The sequence below is a fragment of the Folsomia candida genome, unplaced genomic scaffold (assembly GCF_002217175.1).
Source record: "Folsomia candida strain VU population unplaced genomic scaffold, ASM221717v1 Fcan01_Sc001, whole genome shotgun sequence".
Lineage (NCBI taxonomy): Eukaryota > Metazoa > Arthropoda > Collembola > Entomobryomorpha > Isotomidae > Folsomia > Folsomia candida.
The window spans coordinates 26,552,756-26,573,285 of NW_019091193.1; the positions used below are offsets into that span (position 1 = coordinate 26,552,756).

General features: G+C 39.8%; 1 protein-coding gene across 4 annotated transcripts in view; it reads left to right on the plus strand.

Moving 5' to 3' along the window:
* Window positions 1-20,485, plus strand: part of LOC110842393 (putative uncharacterized protein DDB_G0291608) — a 57,024-nt gene extending 36,539 nt beyond the window's left edge. For 2 of the 4 annotated variants that reach the window (XM_022088127.2, XM_035846005.1), the window contains exons 4-6: window positions 7,073-9,684; window positions 9,798-9,959; window positions 17,056-20,485. In XM_022088127.2, coding sequence (XP_021943819.1) covers window positions 7,144-9,684; window positions 9,798-9,959; window positions 17,056-17,991 — 3,639 coding nt within the window. In that variant the 5' untranslated portion in view covers window positions 7,073-7,143 and the 3' untranslated portion in view covers window positions 17,992-20,485. Of the gene's footprint in view, window positions 1-784; window positions 1,226-7,072; window positions 9,685-9,797; window positions 9,960-17,055 lie in introns of those variants that run through there. The other 2 variants (XM_035846006.1, XM_022088128.2) reach the window with 2 other exon arrangements.
* The last annotated feature ends 45 nt before the right edge of the window (window positions 20,486-20,530 follow it).

The window sequence follows — 20,530 nt, forward strand, 5'->3', positions numbered from 1 at the left end:
TTGGGTTTGAATTAGTGCAGAGCTCCCAAGAGAGTAGATTTGAGAGATTTGGACAAAGATGAAAGAGATGAGGATCGTATATTTATTGTGGAGGTTCAGGCTGTTTCTCAACTTTATGTTAATTCTTTGCCCAGCCACCTAATCAAATTCTGCGGAATAAAAATTGCAAGTAGTAAATTGCAAGTTGCAACAATAAAAATTCGCCAGAGTGGAATCTGATATAATTCAACATTCGGCTCAAAAACTGGTTGTAGAATTTGTTGTGCGGGGTTTATATGTCTATTAAGTTGGTCTTATTTCTGTAGTATGAAGCCACTTTATTTGCATTTACTACAGAAGAAGACGGTTGAGTAGAGGAGGAGCAGACTCTCGACTGACATGGCTTATCATACTCCAAGACTAATGTAATTTTAAACACTTGCCTGAGTCACATTTCAGAGAGGAGCAGAAGAGTACGTGAACTCGTTGCATGGTCAGTCCTCCCGCACTGATAAGGCTGCATGCGATATATGCGGCCACACCAGCACATTTTACATCTTTATCAAAACCAGACTTGGAAATTGAATCGTAATGAATGAAATTGAGTTTACACCACTGAAGAAGACGATGCATTAATTTAATACTCTCCTCACTCCTCCGAGGGCTTATCTGGCCACATTGCACTTTGCCACCACTGGCACATACAACACAGCTCCAACCAACCAACTATTACACAGCAGCAGCCTTAGTTAATAGCTGGTGGTTATTATGCTGGTGTTAAAGCAAACGGGAACTGGTGGGCCCATGTCGGTAAAGTAACCAAGTTTTATATGCTTGGCTTGGTCAGACGTATGTAATAGTGACTTGACGAGTTATTTAGCTCCGACCTCTCCAAAATCCAACTTAGTTAGCGACTACCAGCCACAGGAACAACAGGCCAGTTTTTAGCTTGTGCTCAAACGTACGGAAATTAAGGATAAAAAATAACATACAAACTTGTGGTGTGCACTCATTTGAAGATTTAAGATGGGAAAGTGATGTGAAAAACAAGGAGAAATGGAAACAGTCGCTGATAAGTTAATTAATTAATTAACCCTTTTCTCATCTCTCGAGAAACTGACTCAACAAAGTGGTGATCAGGTGAATACATGCAATGACGCTTATTCATAATTTACTTAATATCATAAGTACGTTCACGGTTCTGCATGCGAATATTGCAAGGGAATTAACAAGTGGACAACCGTGAGTGAGTGGTTTCCTCTCCATTCTATCAGGATCCAGGTTTTATAAAAATAAAATTGTGTACCTCTTTGATTGTTTTCTTTCTTGTCGTCTTTCTCATACTCGGTTTGAAAGTGCATAATACTTACGCATTACGTAACGTTTTTCTACGGGAGAAGGACAGTAATTGGCACTGCACATATTTGGGGAAAATTTATAAGACTACAAGTCGTAGATTATTTCCATCCTGACGTGATAGTTGGGTTGTGGAGAAAGGTTGAAGGAATTATTAAATGCTTATTGAATCTAGGCAGTCCTCACTTATTTACTGCTCCTCCACTTGTTTGCAACGTCTTCTGATTTTTTGCAGAAAAATATGCGTAATGGGTGGACGGAGAGTGATTATTTTGTGGCGGAGAGAGTTCACGGGAACATGCGAAAGAATTAGCTGGAGTGTAACTGCTGCCACGATAAAAAGAAAAGCAATTTGTTCACCTTCTTCCTTTTCAACTCTTTGTTAATAAAACTCGAGCCACTCTCCTCGACTAATTTTTATTGTTTGTCTTGCTCCTGCGTGGCTTAAATTGATGTGTGGATGTAGTAAAAATTGCGTAAAAATTCTTAAAATTGTTGCTCCTGCAGTTTCGCGTGATTCATATCGTGAGTGACCTGCCGGATTTTGCTGTCTGCACTTTCTGGTTCAAAGTCAGAGAGCAGAGTTGGGTACATTTTAACAGGTTTTCTTGAGGTGAGGCATTTTAAATACGTGAAATGAGTTACAACAACATTACAGTTAATATAAGGATGCTAGACTGGGTGTAGGAATCGGCTCCCGTCCGTGAATAATTTACTTTAACAACAGTCAGTGCAAATCGTTTTATTTGATTATAAATGATGGCAAATTACCTGCCTTCATTTTTTCGTTCCAGATTTTTTCTCCTTGTCAAAAACTTGACGGAAGGTTGAAAGAAGGTGATTTGAGGCGTTCACTTTTTACATGAGAGTGCAGACGCTAATTATTCATTTCCGAAATCCAACCATTGTTTCTTACATACATATTTCATAATGTGCAATTGGAGAACACAAATTTTGAGGAGCATGACTGCTCCACTGTTGCAGAAGTAATAAGTAAGCGAGAGGCGGAGTGAAAGTGGTTTCAAAATTGTTGAAAGGTTTCAAACTAAAGTTCCTTCCAACAAAGTTTGCAGGTGCGGTTGTGGTTTCGTATACTTTCAATTTCACACGAGTTCCAGTTTTGTGAGGAATCTAAATAATTCTTGGTTACAGCCATCATTAGAGTTGCTCTGTCCATGTCATTTGTTGGTTTTAATATGCCACTTAACATGCATAACCAAAAGTGATGTCAGACCACGATCACCATCGTCGTCATCATTAGTTCACCGCAACAGCTACCTCGCTCTGTTTAATTTGAGGTATTGGAATTGCACCCATTTAACTCGGGGTAATTGTCAGGTTTGAATTGTTAAAGTTGCACGGGAAGAAAGCAGTGGTTGGGCGAATGCAATCTACCAGTGCATGCAGCAGTGCATACGACGGCGAGCTTACGGTTATTATTAATCCGTGCTTCAAAATGCAAATTCCTCATATGACATGTGAAGTGAAAGGTTTCTGTGCCAGTTCTCCGGCCTTTCTTTCATTGTGGTGGCGAAACTATTCATTATTATGGCTCAGAATTCTCCTCATGGGCTGAACTGCACATACCAAATTGCCAAACAATGTGCAGTTATGCCACCCATATTTGTTCCTACGTAGGCCCATGCATAAGCGACTTTGCTGGTTTCTTTCTTTGGAAGGCTCCGTGTGTGGCGAAATCTGAAATTCTCATCGACAACAGCAGGGAATTGCATATCGCTGTTCGTAGCACTACGTTTGTGCATGTACATGTGCACATACGGTCCTAAATCTTACAATACAGCCCTTGTGCATGCATAATGGTGGGTTGTCAGCTACCCTCAAGGTTCACCTGTCATTTCCATTTGGCTCAACTCCACACTTTCCTCCTCCTCGCGAATACTCCTCTTTCGCCGATACGTGCAATCATACCAAACTCAGGAAAGCTATGTTTAGCGTGGAAGCATACCGCCACTTAATTGGCTCGGTCATAATTTGCAAGGAGAAAACAATGCACATCAAGCGGAGACATGACATGGTTTTGCTGTAAATACTTTCCTGTAATTGCTTTCCGGGCAGGTGCATTGCAATTATTGGTCGAATCAATGCAGGGTTTCTCTCTTTAGCACGCGGTCATCACGACCAATACCTTATCATGACTGGTTTTGAAGCCGGCAATTTCGTAATGTGGATACTTCTAAAAGAGACAGACCCCCAATTTACAAAAAAGTAAAAAAAAAATGTTGGGCTGATGAGAATCAATGGGTGGGAGGTGTCGTACTTTTTTTCTGCAGTCGTACTTATTTTGTGGCATTACGTATTCCTGTAAACTAACTGACTGGCTGATTACCGACATTACAAATGGAGTGAGTGGGCGAATTGATTGGGTCGTTTGCTTAAAAAGATGCTTTACTCAATAATGATTAATTGAACTTTCCATTTAATGGAATTTTTAAATTTCTCTTCCAAATTGTACAAGTGGAACATATTTGATAAGACATAATATAATGGCTGCATATGCATTTAAGGGACTTTTGCATTTTTAAAAGGTTTATATTAGGAAAACCTACTCCAAGCAACTTTGCGGGGCCTTTTAAGACGGCATTATTACATAAAAGCCAGACTCTAATGAACGATTGGCATATAATTTTTAGCCCGGACTAGGGCTTATGTAATCGACCTGTCCGTCTGTCTGTCTTTCCATAACTCTCGAAGGAGTAGGCTGAATTTTACCAAATTTGATACAGACATGCATCTGGGCATCGACCGAGTTCGAAGATGGGTTAGTGTTTCTCACGGGTCGGGTTCTTGCAAATCCGAAACCCGAACCCGAACCCGATGTCACTGATCCGAAACTTGAGGGCAACCCGAACCCGAAGAACCCGAAACCCGTTTGCAACGATCCGAACCCGAACTGGCGGATCAAATCCGAAACCCGAACCCGAAAAACCCGAATATATTTTAACTTTAAGGGGTGACTGGCTTTTTAGCTAAAAATTCTTTGGAAGGTTTCAAACAAACAATACTTCTGTAAATATGACCGAGGAATTATAATTAAGCACATTTCTGCATAAGTACATAACTCTTAATTCCTTGACCATAATAATGCAATCTCAAAAAATCGACCATGAATAATGGCTTTCCGTGACATTCAGAAATTTTTAAATCAGTTGAAAACTGAAAATGATTTTCAGTTTCAAGTTTCCAATATTAAAGTAAGCTCAAGCTAAATATTTTGCAAATTTTTGATAAAAAATATATTTTATTTTAATATTCAAACCATAACACTAATTGAAGACACTTGTGAAAAGAAGTTACGACAATTAAAAATTTGAATTATTTAATGAATTACTGCAGCATAACCGTCGTAGCAAGTTTGGTTAACACTTTATTTTCTTTTTTAATGTTTTCGTGTTCGTTGTGGCAAAAAGTTCTTGTTGGTTCGGGTTTCGGGTTCTTAGTCGGAACCCGAACCCGACCCGAACCCGAAATTTTGGGATCACATTTCTCGGACCCGAACCCGAACCCGAAAGTTTCGGGTTCAAAAATTTCGTATCCGAAGCAGGACCCAAACCCGATCCGAACCCGAAACCCGAAGTAAGAACCCGAACCCGTGAGAAACACTCGATCAAAAAACATTTAGACCAATGAGTGGTACCCTGGACACGACTATCACCTCGAAAGTATCCCTTGTTAGCTAACTTTTAATTTCAAATTCTTTGATGAGAAGCCACTAATTGTAAGTATTACCGTGCCGGATTTCATGTTTTTAACGCAATTTCTAAAAATAGATATGGATAACCGCATCAGATATAAATTTTACCAATTTCATTTCATATTGTTCCATTAAGACCCATTTGCAACCTCTCTCCCAAATTTCACTTCGATATGACGATTTTGAAAAATCAGTATGGGTCACCCCATAGGGTCCATCAAGATTAAAATTTTTCCAACCTAAATTCATTTTTGTCTGTTACAATCCACTAGCAACCTTTGTTCCAAATTTCAACTACCTACTACAAATTTTAGAAATCCGTCGGGTCACCCTATCGGGTCTCCCAGGTTTAAAATTTCTGAAACTCCACTCCAATTTAAACGCTTTGAGGTCAGTCGCAATCTTCATACTAAAATTACTTATAATTATTACTATAGATATTTCTCAAGCTACAAATATTTTACTTACACTTAAATAATTTAACCTGCTCTAAAGGTTCTTGGTAGTTAAGGGCAACGCATTTGGATGGAAATGACCCCCACCGGCCAATTACTTGACCGATCATGCCCATCTCCGAACTCATCCTTACTTTTGACCCGAAGATGAAGTGTGCAAAATTTCAAGTCGATAGCTTTTGTTTAAAGAGAGTTATCGTGCGCACAGACGGACGCACAGACGGACGGACAGACAGACATCTTGGTAAATCTATAAGGCCATCTTAAAAGGCCTAAAAATGGAAAATTATTTATTAACATAAACATTAAGGAAAAAAGGGGAAACCATGGATTAAAACAATTTTCATTATGTCATAAAATATTTCTAAACGTTCCTTTCCGCTCATACATTTACATATCGGTCAACTCGAGAGTTGACTTAATTGAAGATGTTCCGTGTAATTAAATATATCGAGTAACGAATAAGGGCTTTGGATGAGTTTTTTTGTTAAATACCACACACACAAATGTCCACTCGGCATCGACGTGAATCAATACGTTCGCAATATTTGCCTATTGTCTCACGTTAGTAATTAGAACAATTCGTAACGAAACGGAAATAAGTATAGTTCACATTTCCTCACATTTCATCGTAAACTTATTGTTAGTGCTTCATATTTAATCCAGAAGTTCGAGTTTCCTTAAAGAACACGATCGAAATACCAGGAAATACGAGACCGGTTGAGTCATAATTCATCAAGCTATTCAGTTATCAGAAAGTGGTATCCTCACTCTAAAACATTCGTCGAATTGAGAAATCCTGCGACTTGGATCAAAACCTCATGAGTATTTATGTCCATTCGTAGTAAGCACATACATATATTTAATTATATTTAAATGCGTATGTACTTATATCGCGTATTGTGGTGACAGCATCGTTGATACAGAAATATCACGCCACACCAGTTTTTGACTCGCTCCCGGATTTTATAAGTGTACAAATAATATGCTCACATTTAATATGCACGGACTCGAGTCACAATCAAACAAAAATGAAGAACCACCAAGTCCATTCAGAGAAATACTTACAATTTTAGTCTGGACGTTATACAAATATGTCTCTAAATTATTCTGATTGTATTTACATAGATATATTTTAGTTCTTGGTTCTTGGGAGCGTAGTAGAAATGCCTGGTAGTATTGTGTCCAAAATTACATTGGGGTTTTCCTACCACACAACCACATTAACAACGAACTTGGTTGTACGTACTAATCACAAATGATGACCAAAACTATGTTTATCTTCTTGAACCTCTCCTCACACCCAGCAAACACAAAGTCTTTGACTTTGACTTGACTCATCCAAAAATAAACATGTAATATTCTCTGGTCAGTCAGCCACACAATTCTAATTGCCCACAAGTTCCTGTCTGATTTCCTTTTTACTCTCTCAACCACAGGCTTATCAAATGTATAACTGGAGTAATTTCATAATTATTGAACTTGTACACTCGTCCTTACAAGTACATTGTAGTACGTTTTTCATGCTGTATTGTTCACCAATGAATGACGTTGATTTGTAATTTTGCAGATTTCATCTGAATCCAGGACACCCTCTCGAACGGAGAGACGCAAAAACCGATAACATTTGACCATACGAAGATGATCTCAGCAACGTCCTTAAATGCACCCAGTCCTCTTAACAAAGGGCATCAGATTCCACTCGGACTGGAGAATGGCCGACTGCGCGTGGACTCACAAAAGTTCCTGGTGCCATCACTGCCCGTAAGTGCTCGTGCCGGTGGGGGTGGTCACAGTGCAGATCCGAAGCGTAGGGAAAGATCCATCATAAACGGCACTGCCCACCCCGCTCCTCCCACTGACTATTCCCACCACCAGCTCCACCACCATCACCAGCAGCAGCAGCAGCAGCAACACTCTTTGAGTCATAATAACTACCAAAACCATATAAATGGGTTCAGATCATCGTACCCTCATGGCACCGGAGTTCGAGATCACTCCCCCTCAAGCAGCCCTCACAACAACAACAACAACCACAGCAAACAAACTTCAAGTCCTCACCACCAGGCATATTTACATCTGAACCACAGCCCCAGGAAGGATGCACACTCTCCAATGTACGCAGGAGAAGTGCCCGGTCACAGTCCTGGAGCTGCTGGGGGAAATTACTCTCGGTCATCAATGCCCATTCCCTGCTCGTCCCCTGCCCAGGCGTCATCCGCATCTCCGAAGGGATCACACTCACACTCGCCATCTTCAAGTGGAGCTATTATTTCGAGCAGTGGGAATTACTCCCCAAAACTGCCCGGCCCCGCCATGTTGCCCCCATTACCTTCTGGAGGAGGTGGTTCTGAACTAAGTCCACTGGCTGCGGCGGGAAGGCTGTATCCTGGCTTCCCACCACCACACCCATCCGTTGCAGCGCACCTCAGCCCTGCGTTTTATGCGGCGGCGGCGGCAGCAGCAGCGTCACATTCCCTTCCGTATCCAATGTTTGGATCACCATACAATCCACATTCCCATTCCGCCGCGGCTGCGAGTGCATATTTGGACAGTTTTCACTCTGCGCTAGTTCACAGGGGTTCGGGGAACAACGAAATTCAGCAAAGGTCTCGATCTCCTTCGCCATCACCCCCCAGCAACCGTAGTCTTGGAGGAGCTTATCACTCTGCTCAACCACCACACCCACAACAACACCAATCTCACAATATGAGCTCAAACGGGCCAAATAATAATAATACTGTTAACTCTTCTAATAATACACATCCAAATTCCACTTCAGTAACCTCGCTGCATAATAAACTCATCGAGTCCACCACATCGGACAGCAGGCACGGATACAATGCTCATCACCACGTGTCCAGCGGACAGTTCTCCCCACAATCTTCTTCTTCAATGTCTGGAATATCCAAAGGGGGACCTCTTGGCATTTCTGGGGGCATAATGAACCTCCCATCGTCCTCCCGACTTCCCAATGGCATTTCTCCCCACAAACACAACGCCTCGCAGCAGCCAGAGAACTTGGTTGTGCATCGGCAGTCGATACCACCGTTGAACGGGATGAATGGGTTCAGCTTGTCCTCGAAACAATGGTTGGAACAACACGGGATCAACCCGAACGACCCCATGAACAGGAAGTTGATTTTAGAACTGGAGGCGAGACAAATGCAAAAGGAGCACCCTTTAAAACAACTGCGTATGCCACCACAGTCCCCACCACAAGATATGAGTGTTCAGCATTCTCAAAAAATCCAGAAAAGCATCTCATTTGCCAGTGATACGTACCCACCATCAAATCACAATAATAATAGTAATAGTAGTAATAGCAGTAGTAGTAGATACCCCAATCCTAATAACAATCACCATCCCAGTCATCATCCCTACGCTCATATTATGAACAATGGGCATCACCAAGTTCATGGACAAAGCAACTCACAATCCAACAACAATGCTGGAATTCTTACAGATTCAAATCATGCCAAAAAACAAGTCAATAGTAGCAACAACAACTACAACAATAACAATCATCATCTCCCAAACCTTGTACATGTGTCGCACCCTCCTCCACCCAACAATCATCATCATCATCACCATCATCATTCCGGGCAGTCATCAGGACAACAGTTTCTCCCACCCAGTCCCAAGAAACGTGGGGCAGCAACCCAGTGGAATTTTGCAGTTCCAGCTAACCCAGCCAGTAAAGTGGATCTCCTGCCCCCTCCCGCACCCCCACCGGCTTCTGCCCTCAGTCACAATCTAAACGCTGAACAGATCAAGTACCTGAATTCCAATCTGAACCACAAACCGTCCAACAATCAGAGTCACTCATCATTGCCAGTACCAAATTCACCCTCCGCCAACAGCTCCTCGTACCACCCCCAATCATCTGGACAATCTGCTCAACAACATTCATACCCTTCGTCCCCACGCAGTGGACCCTCAACCCCCAAATCCCCCTCTGTGCACCAAGTCAAATTCAGCTTTAGCAGTGGAAGTAGCAAGGAGAACCAATGGAGTGCAAACAAACAGGGTGCAAAATCTGGGGTAAGGAACGACTCCTCCTCCTCCTCGTCCTCCAACGAAGGCAATGTCCCCTGGCCCGTGGAACAGATGCCAATTTTAGAAGCGTTTCGCCGAGGCTCTCTCATCAAGTTGGCGAATGGAGACTTGCGACCCGTGGAAGTGAGTTAAATATAACAATTTTAATCATATGTATATTGAGATTGGCTCGACTAAACTACACCAACAATTATATTTACGGATGTTTTTAACAATTCTTATTTGAAACATCATAGGATCTCAAGACGGAGGATTTTATTCAGGCGGTAGCGAATCTGTCGGGCACCCTCAAGATCATTCACTGCACGGTGCTCTCTATTCAGCAGAGTGATGCAAAAAATGGGAATTCTTTGTGCAAGGTGACGATGACGGTTGGGTCTCAATTGCAAAATCAACAGGTTAGTCGTCTTCATCCCACTTGATAAATCCATTCATGTGACTCTCTGCTTCACCCTCGGTTAATGTTCACGCCTCAACTGTGCATAAAAACAAGTCTTTATGGTATCGACGAGCGTTTGAAGGAGAGGAGACCATTATTGTCTGCGGATCGTGTGGTCCAGGTGTCTGTTGCATGCGATACATGTGTTGTATGTAGACTCATCTGGCTCATTCATCATAATTGACTAGTTTCTGAGATTCCGAGTAGTAAAACTGAAGCCCATTATGGATATTAACCATAATAATTCGCAGAATGGTCATCATCCATTCGTGCATTGTTGCACAAAATTCACACCGAGGAGAACAATGCAAAACCAGTTTCGAGAGGACATACACACGCGGTGGTGGTGGACAGGATCATTTTTTCTTAAAATTACTGTAACTCAAAACTCAATTACCCCAAAACAGGCAAGGAGAGGCTTCTTCTTGAAACAATGCAAGTTTTGGGTCCTGATTTAACGACTGGACCATGGTCAGGATAATTAAATTGTGTGTTTGTGTGTTATTACCATTACGTTGCGATCTACAACAATCGAACCGGTTGGCTCGTTATTAACAGACCGAGAAGGTGTATATCGCATAATGTGAATATCTGCAGGGTTTAGAATCCTGATAGCAGCGCTGTGTGTGTGAGTAGCTGCCATATAATAGGCAGGCACCCATCGAGCGTGCACATATAGTCCACTGTCCACAATATAATATTTTTCATGTTTTTTTCTCTTATCCACGCTCTTCTCCATAACTCTCTGCGCTTCCCATTATCTTAAATCTTGTTCTGGTGCATGAACCGCAAAGACGTTGGTTGGGATTTTCCTTTTGTTTCATTGTTGAGCAGGAGTCGTCTCGTAGTTGGTTGGATATGCTTAATGGGTTGAAATTGAAATGAAAATCTTAACCTAGACCACAGGCCAAACAGGTATGAAATAATATTATGCGCCATTAAGAGCCAGCGTATCCATCCGTGGAGGCAGTGTTTGCTGTGTTTGCTGAGATTGCATCAAACCAAGGTACTTTTTGCAGAGATATCATTTTACTCCAAGAAACCATGCAATATGTGGTAAGCACTGGTTTAAAAAAACTGATCTCGTCCATCCAACTACTGGAGAGCTGGTTCTTTCCTTTTTTGCTTTGTAGTTCGTGATGAAATGTTATGCTCAAGTTGTTGAGGGCAGTCTCTGTCCATCCGAGATTCGAGGACTGTAATTATTACTCAAGAGACGACGAGTACGATAGTGTGTGGTTGTAAGTTGTAATCGTGCAAGGGCAGGATGCTCTAATTGCAGTACGTACGTACAAGTTCACGTTTTTAGTTCAGATCAGAAGCCAGACATAAAAATTATGCACATTTCGGACATTCTTGAATTTTTGGTAGTCAAATTCTTGACTTTACGTAGTACCCTTTATGGTGAACAAGCAGGTGAAATAATATTCTGCGCTCTAACCCAGACAGGTTCGGATGCATGAAATTGAGGTCTTTGAATCACAATGATACGTAATTTTTGATGCAATGACAATTCAAGTTCGTCCCAACCCAACGACCACAAAAGGCAGCTCTTCCTGGGAGTCACAGAGCAGAAGTAACAATGTAACCGACCGCCGCCGCCGCCGTTGCAACAGGAAGATGACCTACACGCTTGAGCGTTGCAACTGAAACGAGTGTGGGAAACTCTCATGGTCCCCACATTCCAAATCCACTCCTCGTCTGCACTGATCATCGTATGGCCACCATGTCTCCAGCCAAGCACCAACACCACACTTTGCGGTCACTCTTTGTCCGTTCACTCTTTTCCTTAAAATATTCATCAACGGTTCATCTCGTGTACCATGTTGTGCGAATAATCGGTGGTGGGGGCAAGGAAAGCACGTACTCAGAGATAAGAATCACCTGTGTGTGTGAGTAGTAGGAAAATGCAGTGAATTCATGACCATGACCGTGATGGTAATCAATGAGCACTCATTCAACTTTGATAATTTGATGTAAACTCCTCAGAAATACTAATGAGCCAACACGTACAAATTCATATAATTAAAACCATTGAAATGTTTAGACTCACTACATTTTGCACCATATAATTTTATTGTGTAACTTGTTATTTTGTTAGTAGTGAGCGACGGTTAAGTTATATAAATGTTGGTATTTAAACTCCAAGTTCATGGTCACCAGCTCTGCAGAATTTCAAAGGCGGAGGAGGGACGAGACGTATAGCCGTATAAACTCATTGAGAGGTGATAATGTATGTATGTCGGTAACCACATGATGGTAAACATACCATATGACATGGTCCATACGCCACTCGTCCCCGTCGTTCGTTAGACCGTAAACCAAAACCCAAAACCAAAATCAAAAGATTTTGGTTACAAGGAAACTTTGTCACGAGTCCATTTGAGGAAGGTTGCCGGGAGGAGGAGGAGGAATTCTTAAGAGAAGAAAGAAAAACAATCTCATTCATAAAACATGTCCATTCTTGGAAAGGATGATCATATGCATCCATCTCCATTTACATAATCAGGTCTTTTGAAACACTGTGGAGATGCTTTTCCAAGCCCATCTAAGGCCTAATAACTCCTTCGGCACTACAACAAAATCATCAACGGCAGTGATGTGTCCAATGTATAACGAAATGTGGAATATGCACGTGTGAACTTTTTGACGCCTGCTGTTGGAGATTTTTTATGGTTTGCACTTTTTGGCATTCATAATAATGTGCATCCATCTTTTTTGGTGTTTATTCAATTATTTTTAATTTGAGAAGCAATCTCGTACTTTTTATGGAAATTCTCTATTCTCGCAACATTCTGACTTGGAGATGGAGTCATGCAATCCATACGTACATCATTTTCCTGTGCTCTTAGATATGTATGTACGTGTACCATGAAGATGATACGCATCACCATATCGCGTCAAAATTGGTGCTAATTTTCATTGCATTGCATAACTCGGAAGATAATGATACAATTAGAATACACGCTTCAACATCTTTTCTTCCCATTATTTATCCAATTTACCCGACGTTTTTCTAACCTTTTTGTGGTGAAACTTGTAAATTAATTGGATAGATGCGAACATTTATAGCCGTTTTGTTAACTTATATAACATTTTTTACGTCATATTCACAGTCGACTGAGTTTGTACAAATGTACAAATCTGGAGTTGTTCTGATTAGTGATTACCAAAAATCAAGAGTGGAACACGCCACAAAAGTGTTGGTTAAGTAACTGACGATGTGCAGACAAATTCGTGAGTTTCTGCAGATAAATTAAATTCAAAGATGGGAAGAAGGTATTTATAGCATTAGGGAAACTGGAACAGCGGAACACACAAACAAAGCACTTAATGTACTCCATGCGGCAGGTGAATGCCATGTTATGTCGTGCTACACATGTCCCCCGTAACTAACCCTGTGTTTAGCTACGTATGTACATCTCGGGCGTATTTTATTTATTTTTATAGCACGTACAACTACGTCTTATGCAATTTGCACAACACTACAATAAGGAAATAATATCGTGCAGACAGTCGGATATGCACTATCCCAAGTGTCGCGTTGTTGTGACGGGAATTATTGCAATTGTTTGCAACATCTGTCTCCCAGGTCTCGCCAAATCCTGACTCTTTCCCATTCGCACAATTTGGAGAGAATGTTGTAAAACATGTATGCAAACATCCAGAGAATGCCCAATTATCTATGATTGCATTTGCGATGACGCGAAAACGGAGGATGTGACTCTTAAATATGTTTTTTTAAGAACAAAGATTTGTAGATGCATGTCTGTTCTAAATGTTTCCTGCTAATTGAAGCTCTGAGATGATAAGTAACTTGGTCTCGTGTTAAAGAGTTCGTGAGTGAACAATGAAACGACGAGCTGAGCTAATGAACAACCAACAACAATCTCCGTCTAGGATTTACGATCGTGTTATTGTTGTTGGAAATTACGAGAGTGAAAATGCCACTGTCCATGAAATCTCTTTGTCTCTGACTGATGCATGATGGGCACTTTTGTGTCTTCTTAAGTGTGTATATGTGGCGTGGCGTTGCTAACTAGCAGCGTTTTGTTGAAATTGCAAAGTTGGCGGTAACAAAATAGCGACACAATCTGTGCTAAAGAACCGACAATTAAAACGTGGTAGGAAAAACACGATGATAACAAGATGAAGAGATGCAGGTCGTCAGAACGGACTAGAGACAAAAGCGGAATTTTTATGGCGAATTTTACTACCACAGCCAAAAGTTACGAGCGGACCAACATCACAAATTCAACCTACAAATATTTTGAACGCTATAAAATATGCATTATGTTTAGTGGGGTGCTCATGCATCACTGGAATTGGTTTGTAAATGTTGGTTTGTTGAAAATAATGGGGAGGTTTTTAAGACATGTCTGATGTCTGGGTTGTGGACTTTCCCATCAAACCGGATGAAACCCATGCTGCACAAGCGTCTTATGTATTTGTCTGAAATATGTATGTGCATACTTTCCTCTACTTTTTAAAATTTATATATTTGCACTTTAGATCGGTAAAGACCTCATTTAAACATGCTACACAACAAAAATAAGCCACATTAATTTCGCAACGCATTCATGCAGTTGTCTATAAAAATTATGAAGTACAAATTTTTGCAGATTTTTGATAAGAGAAAGAATACTTGGTGTGCACCTGACGGCTGACTCTCCCCAAACTTTTATTTTACACCACATCAACAGCAGACTTGATTTCTCCTTATCTGCCCTGTTACGACGGATTCTTAAGTTCGTAAACAGATTGTAAAACAGCTTTTGAATTTAAAAACTACAAATGAAAAGGTTGATTACATTAAAAATATGTATCAGTGGTTCCCATCTCCCGTAGGTTTACCACATTAGGGACATTTTTATGTTAATTTATCGACCAACTGGTCACTAAATTCTCAACTCACTCCCCGTCAGAGTCTTGATAATGACAAAAAAGTCCTTCGTAGTAAATACGAGTGCCAGCAAGATATTCCGTAGTAAGTCAGTGTTAAAAGATCAGGAGCAAGCAACCCATCGCTGTCCGTTGCCATCAATGATTGGGACAACTGATGCTAAAGAACTTTTGAAAATAGTAAAAAAAATGCCCCTGGTTTCGATTAGCATACGTGAAGAAGTTGCGTAATAAAACCACAACTGATTCAACATTATTCTTCGGATGAATGCGTAAAGATAGAAATCTACAATTCCATTTTACTTAAATCCCAGAATATTGTTAATTTAACAACAACAATGAGACGTAGTAGAGACTGGTTCAATTTAAACAAGTACTTACCAGACATCCAGTAGCTCCTCATTTACATGCATGAAGAATAATGCACATTAATTGGTGACGTATGCAAGTAGTCGAACACTGTAAGAAACACCAAGAAATGCACCCAACCGGGCACAAAGATGATGATGTCGAAGTAATAATGAAGTAAACAGGATATACATTTATCGGGTACCTGAAATAGTAATAGCGCATTTAATAGCTCATTTTCTTTGAATACTTATATTCTGCCGTGTGTGCGGTTTATCTAATTTTTCAATCAGACTGAAATTGTCACGGCCGGCGGAATTACGTATGCAAGTGGCTGTGCAGGTAAAAAATGTTCAACAACATCAACAATTTTCAAACGCAATTTTGTTTATGATCCCACACAAAATTTACATATCGCATGCTGACGCTGTTATAATTTAGAAGTTTTAGTTTTGGTTGTACTAGAACATCTCCTCAGCTCGGGAAGGTTTTGGTTTTACATGATAAGTTTACACGACCACTTGATGCCACGAAGATGCAGAGAGAAAGAAAGAAGGACCATGTTTTGGGTCGAAACTTATTATTATTTCTAATTCGAACATGCAACACTTATTTCATAAGTAATCATAGTGTCACTGTAAACCTTAATAAATACACACACCAGGTTGTTTGGTTATGTATTTGTACCGACTGCAGATGAGTCCACTATTCCTTCTTCGAGGTAGTCCTTACTGTGATTATGGGCAAAGTTGAAAGTTGTAGAAGAATGCAGCAATTGTAAAATGTGTAAAGTGGTTGGCAAAGCGTGCAGCGAAAAGAATGCCCGTGCAGGCAATTGTAGTTTATCAAATAAAAAATAAAAAGGATTTTGGTCTGGTTGCCGAGAAATCAATGTGTAGAGAGGACCTTGCCGAGAATTAACCTCTCCAACTTGATCTACGATCAAATGAAACCCAATCCAGTTTAGTAACAATTTAACTTTTGGTCCAAATTGGATTGCACAACAACTTAAAAAAATGATAAAATTGACAGTAACACAATAAGAAGTGCGGACCAAGCTTCTAGGACCAGTTGAACTATCCCATTTCAAAGAATAAGCCGGTTTTATAGTTATTGGTCGTCCACTCAAAGACGTATGAATTTGTGCATACGTAAATTGTGGTACAATTCCATTGTTTGTGAATTCAATGAAGCAGGACCTTGGAGCTTGGTTGGCTTCTTCTCGACGTGTTCAGCAGTTAATTTATTTCAGTTGTCATTCAGTTGATTCAGTCTCACCTGCTTCTAAACTCCAAATAAGTAAATATTTCTCATGCTCGACTTGATGAGATTCCTCCTTCTTTTCTGCCACTCGCTAACTGGAACAATTCCAGAATATGTACCATTGCATCATTAATAAAACTATGTTATTGGTCAATACTGCAAAAAGATGTTCTTCTCACAACATTTGCATAACACAGTTTCGTCTTGGCATGATTTTCCCGACTAGATCACACCTTGTTCCACTTTACGACCATGTTCACAAGTTTGATTATATAAATCAGATGAAATTATGGTACTGCTACCAGCTACAATTGGCCATACATAGTTAAAAGGCTGAAACAATTGAAAGCACCTTCCACTTTTTCTTGATTAGCATTGAGATTGCAGAGTACACATGCTTCTCCTCCATCCCCGACAAGTAAAGTGATTCTAAAGAAACTTTGCTACAATAAAGAACTTGTTATGCATATTTTCCAACTCATCGGGGCTCTCGCAAGGAAGAAATGTGACACTAATTATGTCTTTTTTGTTTGATTCACTAGGTTGTGGTGCCATCAACGCCAGAACAGCCATTTTTTGTTCTGGGCCGAGGCTGGTCATCCCTCTCGCCTAAAACGACGGAGAAGCTGCTACAACTGCCCTGCTCCCCTTTAGCCGTGGGCGATATTTGCATCACTTTGTCAAAGTCAACCCCACACCTGGCTCCAGTTCAAGCACCAAAAAGTCACAATAATCATGTCCCCAAGAGCCCCCGAGGTAGAAAACCTGGGAGTGGTCGTAACGGAGTGAATCCTGCGAGCTCCCCCACCGCCAAACAACGATGCGCGCAACAAGTCTCTTCTTCTCTCATCCCCTCTGCTACGAAACCAGCCGGTGAAATTCACGTCGAGAAACCTACCAGCAACTCTGAACCCATTAAACGACACAGCATGGGTCCTCCCTTGACTACTGGTGTCACCAACAGCAGCGTAATCACTACCAACATGGCATCGTCTACTTCTTCGTCTACTACTGTTAGTACTGCTGCTGTTGTTAGTTCCATTACCGAGGTGGTAAAACTCAAGGAAGAAGACGTAGAAGAGCTCGAGGATAATCGACCCCCAAGTCCAAAACGACGTCGATGGTCTGCCCCGGAGCCTGAAATTCCTGTGTCAACCCCACCACCAGGATCTTCTGTTTGTGACAAATCATCCATCAAGGAGAAAGAGGAGCAGAAGAGTGAAGCAATTTCTCTCCAGCCGGCACCATCATCTCCAAAAACTGGCCAAAAAACGCCTCCTCCATCAACTCCAGCGGCGGAAAATAAAGACGACAAAGATGAGCAGCAGCGTCCCCCAAGTGATGCAGATGACAAGAGGAATAGCGACCACCCGCTTGAAACTGACGTAAATAGCAACGTGAATGTCAAGGACAATGTCAGCAGTGCTATGGATTTGGATCAAAGGGGGTCAACTGATGCTCAATCTGCTGTAGCTTAATTAACTCTAGAGGAATTACAAAACTTGTAAAAGAACTGCACCCTTAGACTTACTACAAATTGTCAGAGAGCTTTAGAAAATGTCTTGTACATTCACTCACGAGTCAATCACATGGAGGAATTCATAAACTATACACTGATTACGACAGACCAATGTTGGAAACAAGTTTTTGGTTACAAATAGAATTTTATGTATGTAGTTTACGGTAAACAGCAATTCGAATTATCCAGTAATTATACTGCTGCTCGTGCAAATTACATCATACTTCTTATTATATTATATGATTGACTATGTATAGCAGAGCTGAAGGAAATGATCCAGCTTCATAAATACCAAAATTGTATGGGCTGATTATTATCTGATACATGATACAAAACCACTTGGCTTCATTTCTCGCTTTTTTAAGAGTCTTAAAAGAAGAATGCAAGACTGTCACTCTAAATCGATATATTTAAATATGTATATGCATACAGATATATAAATAGGTTGTCATCACAGATTTACCAACATTTTCTTTGTTGCTTCTTGATTTATTTATTATAAATAATTATTCAAAGTGCATAATTGAGTTTGTACTTGCTGCCATTCGCTATTTTGATTGTAGCCCATTTTTCATCGTTAATTAATTCATATTATAATTGAGTAAAACATATTTAAGAAATATGTTCAAACGTTCAGCAGAAAGGAAGCAAAATAAGTTATCTCAAATTTTAGTGATCTCAGAACACAAAATTGTAATACACAGTTCAACTGCTTGCAGGGAGTTTTATAATTTCAAATATTTGACTGATCACCTGAAACGTTAATTTAACCATAATAAATATTTGCATCATCTCATTTCGTTCTCATAAAAAGGGGAGATTTTTTTCTGTTACATTTAAAATTGGCTTATAAATATTTATCTCGTAGGATTTCCTCATATTTGATTTGCTGCTCATTTTTTGTTGTCTATTGTCTACTTTAAATTTCAAACACTTGAGAATACAATAAATATACACAAATCGGCATGCGTGAGTTTAAAGCATGAAACAGGTGAATAAGTAAAATAATGGTGATGAAATGTAAATTTAGGGACTGAAATATTCATATTGTTAACGAATGAGTGGTTGTTGCCGTCTGCTGGACCGACCATTTAGATATCATTATAAAATTTTAATGCATGTCCTTCCTCAGCAGCATGTTGTCGAAGGTGGAAACTTAACCTTAGATTTGATGTCTATTTTCATAAATTAAATATTCTTCACCTGAAAACAATCCACCTTTGGGTTGGGTAATTAAGAATTATTGGAATGTAACTTATTAATGTATGGCCGATGAATACATGCAAAAGTAATTGTAGTCGTCTCGTATCAAGCTGTGGTCGAGCTTGTAATTTTATCCATTCGTGAGCAACTGAGTGATTGACGGAAAAGTGACAATGACAGAAAGTGATGATCACAAGAATGTATAAATGTATGTAGAATAATGTACCGTTTAATTACAAAGGCCCAGCAGTACAGATAAAAGGAAATATTTTATCCCCTCCTCCTGAGAAGCCCATTTAATGAGCATCATTAAATGTTCCTCTACCGTTAGAAATGTAACGAAACCCTTTAAAGAAAGGTTCGAAAGTTGTATGTGTGACATTGAACCTGGTGCTGAACGCAACTCCAAACATGCTAAATGTGATATTAATTCTCTATATTTGTTGATATGCATGTACATACAGTAGTGGTTTCACAATATCTTCTGGTGATATATACACACATATTATATTAAAATATTTGTTATTGTTTTGCAATTTACAATCGTATACTCAAAATATTGTTGGATTTTTTGTAGCGTAACCAAAATTTTGTCACAATCACGACGATTATTCAACTGCTTCAATAATCAACTTGTGTCCACTGCGATAAGATCCCGTTACAACTAGTGAAGTGATGTGGATACGCTATTATTCTCTCTCTTTTTTATAGATGGATGTTCTAAATATGGTAGAAAATATTCCTGATGGTTACACATGAACGCTTATGAAAAATGTATAAGGATATAGAAACTAAGAATAAACTTTTAAATGTAAACTGCGACTGTTGAATAGAATGGTGATTAATAAATACATAAACGATGATGTGTGCATTCAAAAAAGTGTAAAAATCGTTAAATTGATACCTCTCGTGTAAATTATTGACCATCTAAATTTTATGAATTATAACTTATTGATTATGGAAATTATTTAATCTTATGACACCACTCGTTGATAATGTTATCAAAATGTCTGTAATTCGACCATACCGTTCAATTATATGTACTGAATGACTTGCAGATGCTAAATATTATATTCAGTTTCGTAAGTGGGGGGAGTCGCGGATCACCAAAATGTATGTATCTCCACTCATCATCAGTGAAAAAAAACGGAAAAAGAATGATAGTATATTTATTTAGAAATATGTGACATGACCTGTTTAGAAACTTGGATGGAAATTCTATTTGAAATAAAAATGTCAGTGATGAAATATTTATTACTTGTTGGATTCAATTCTTTTATCGAAACCTCAAAGTT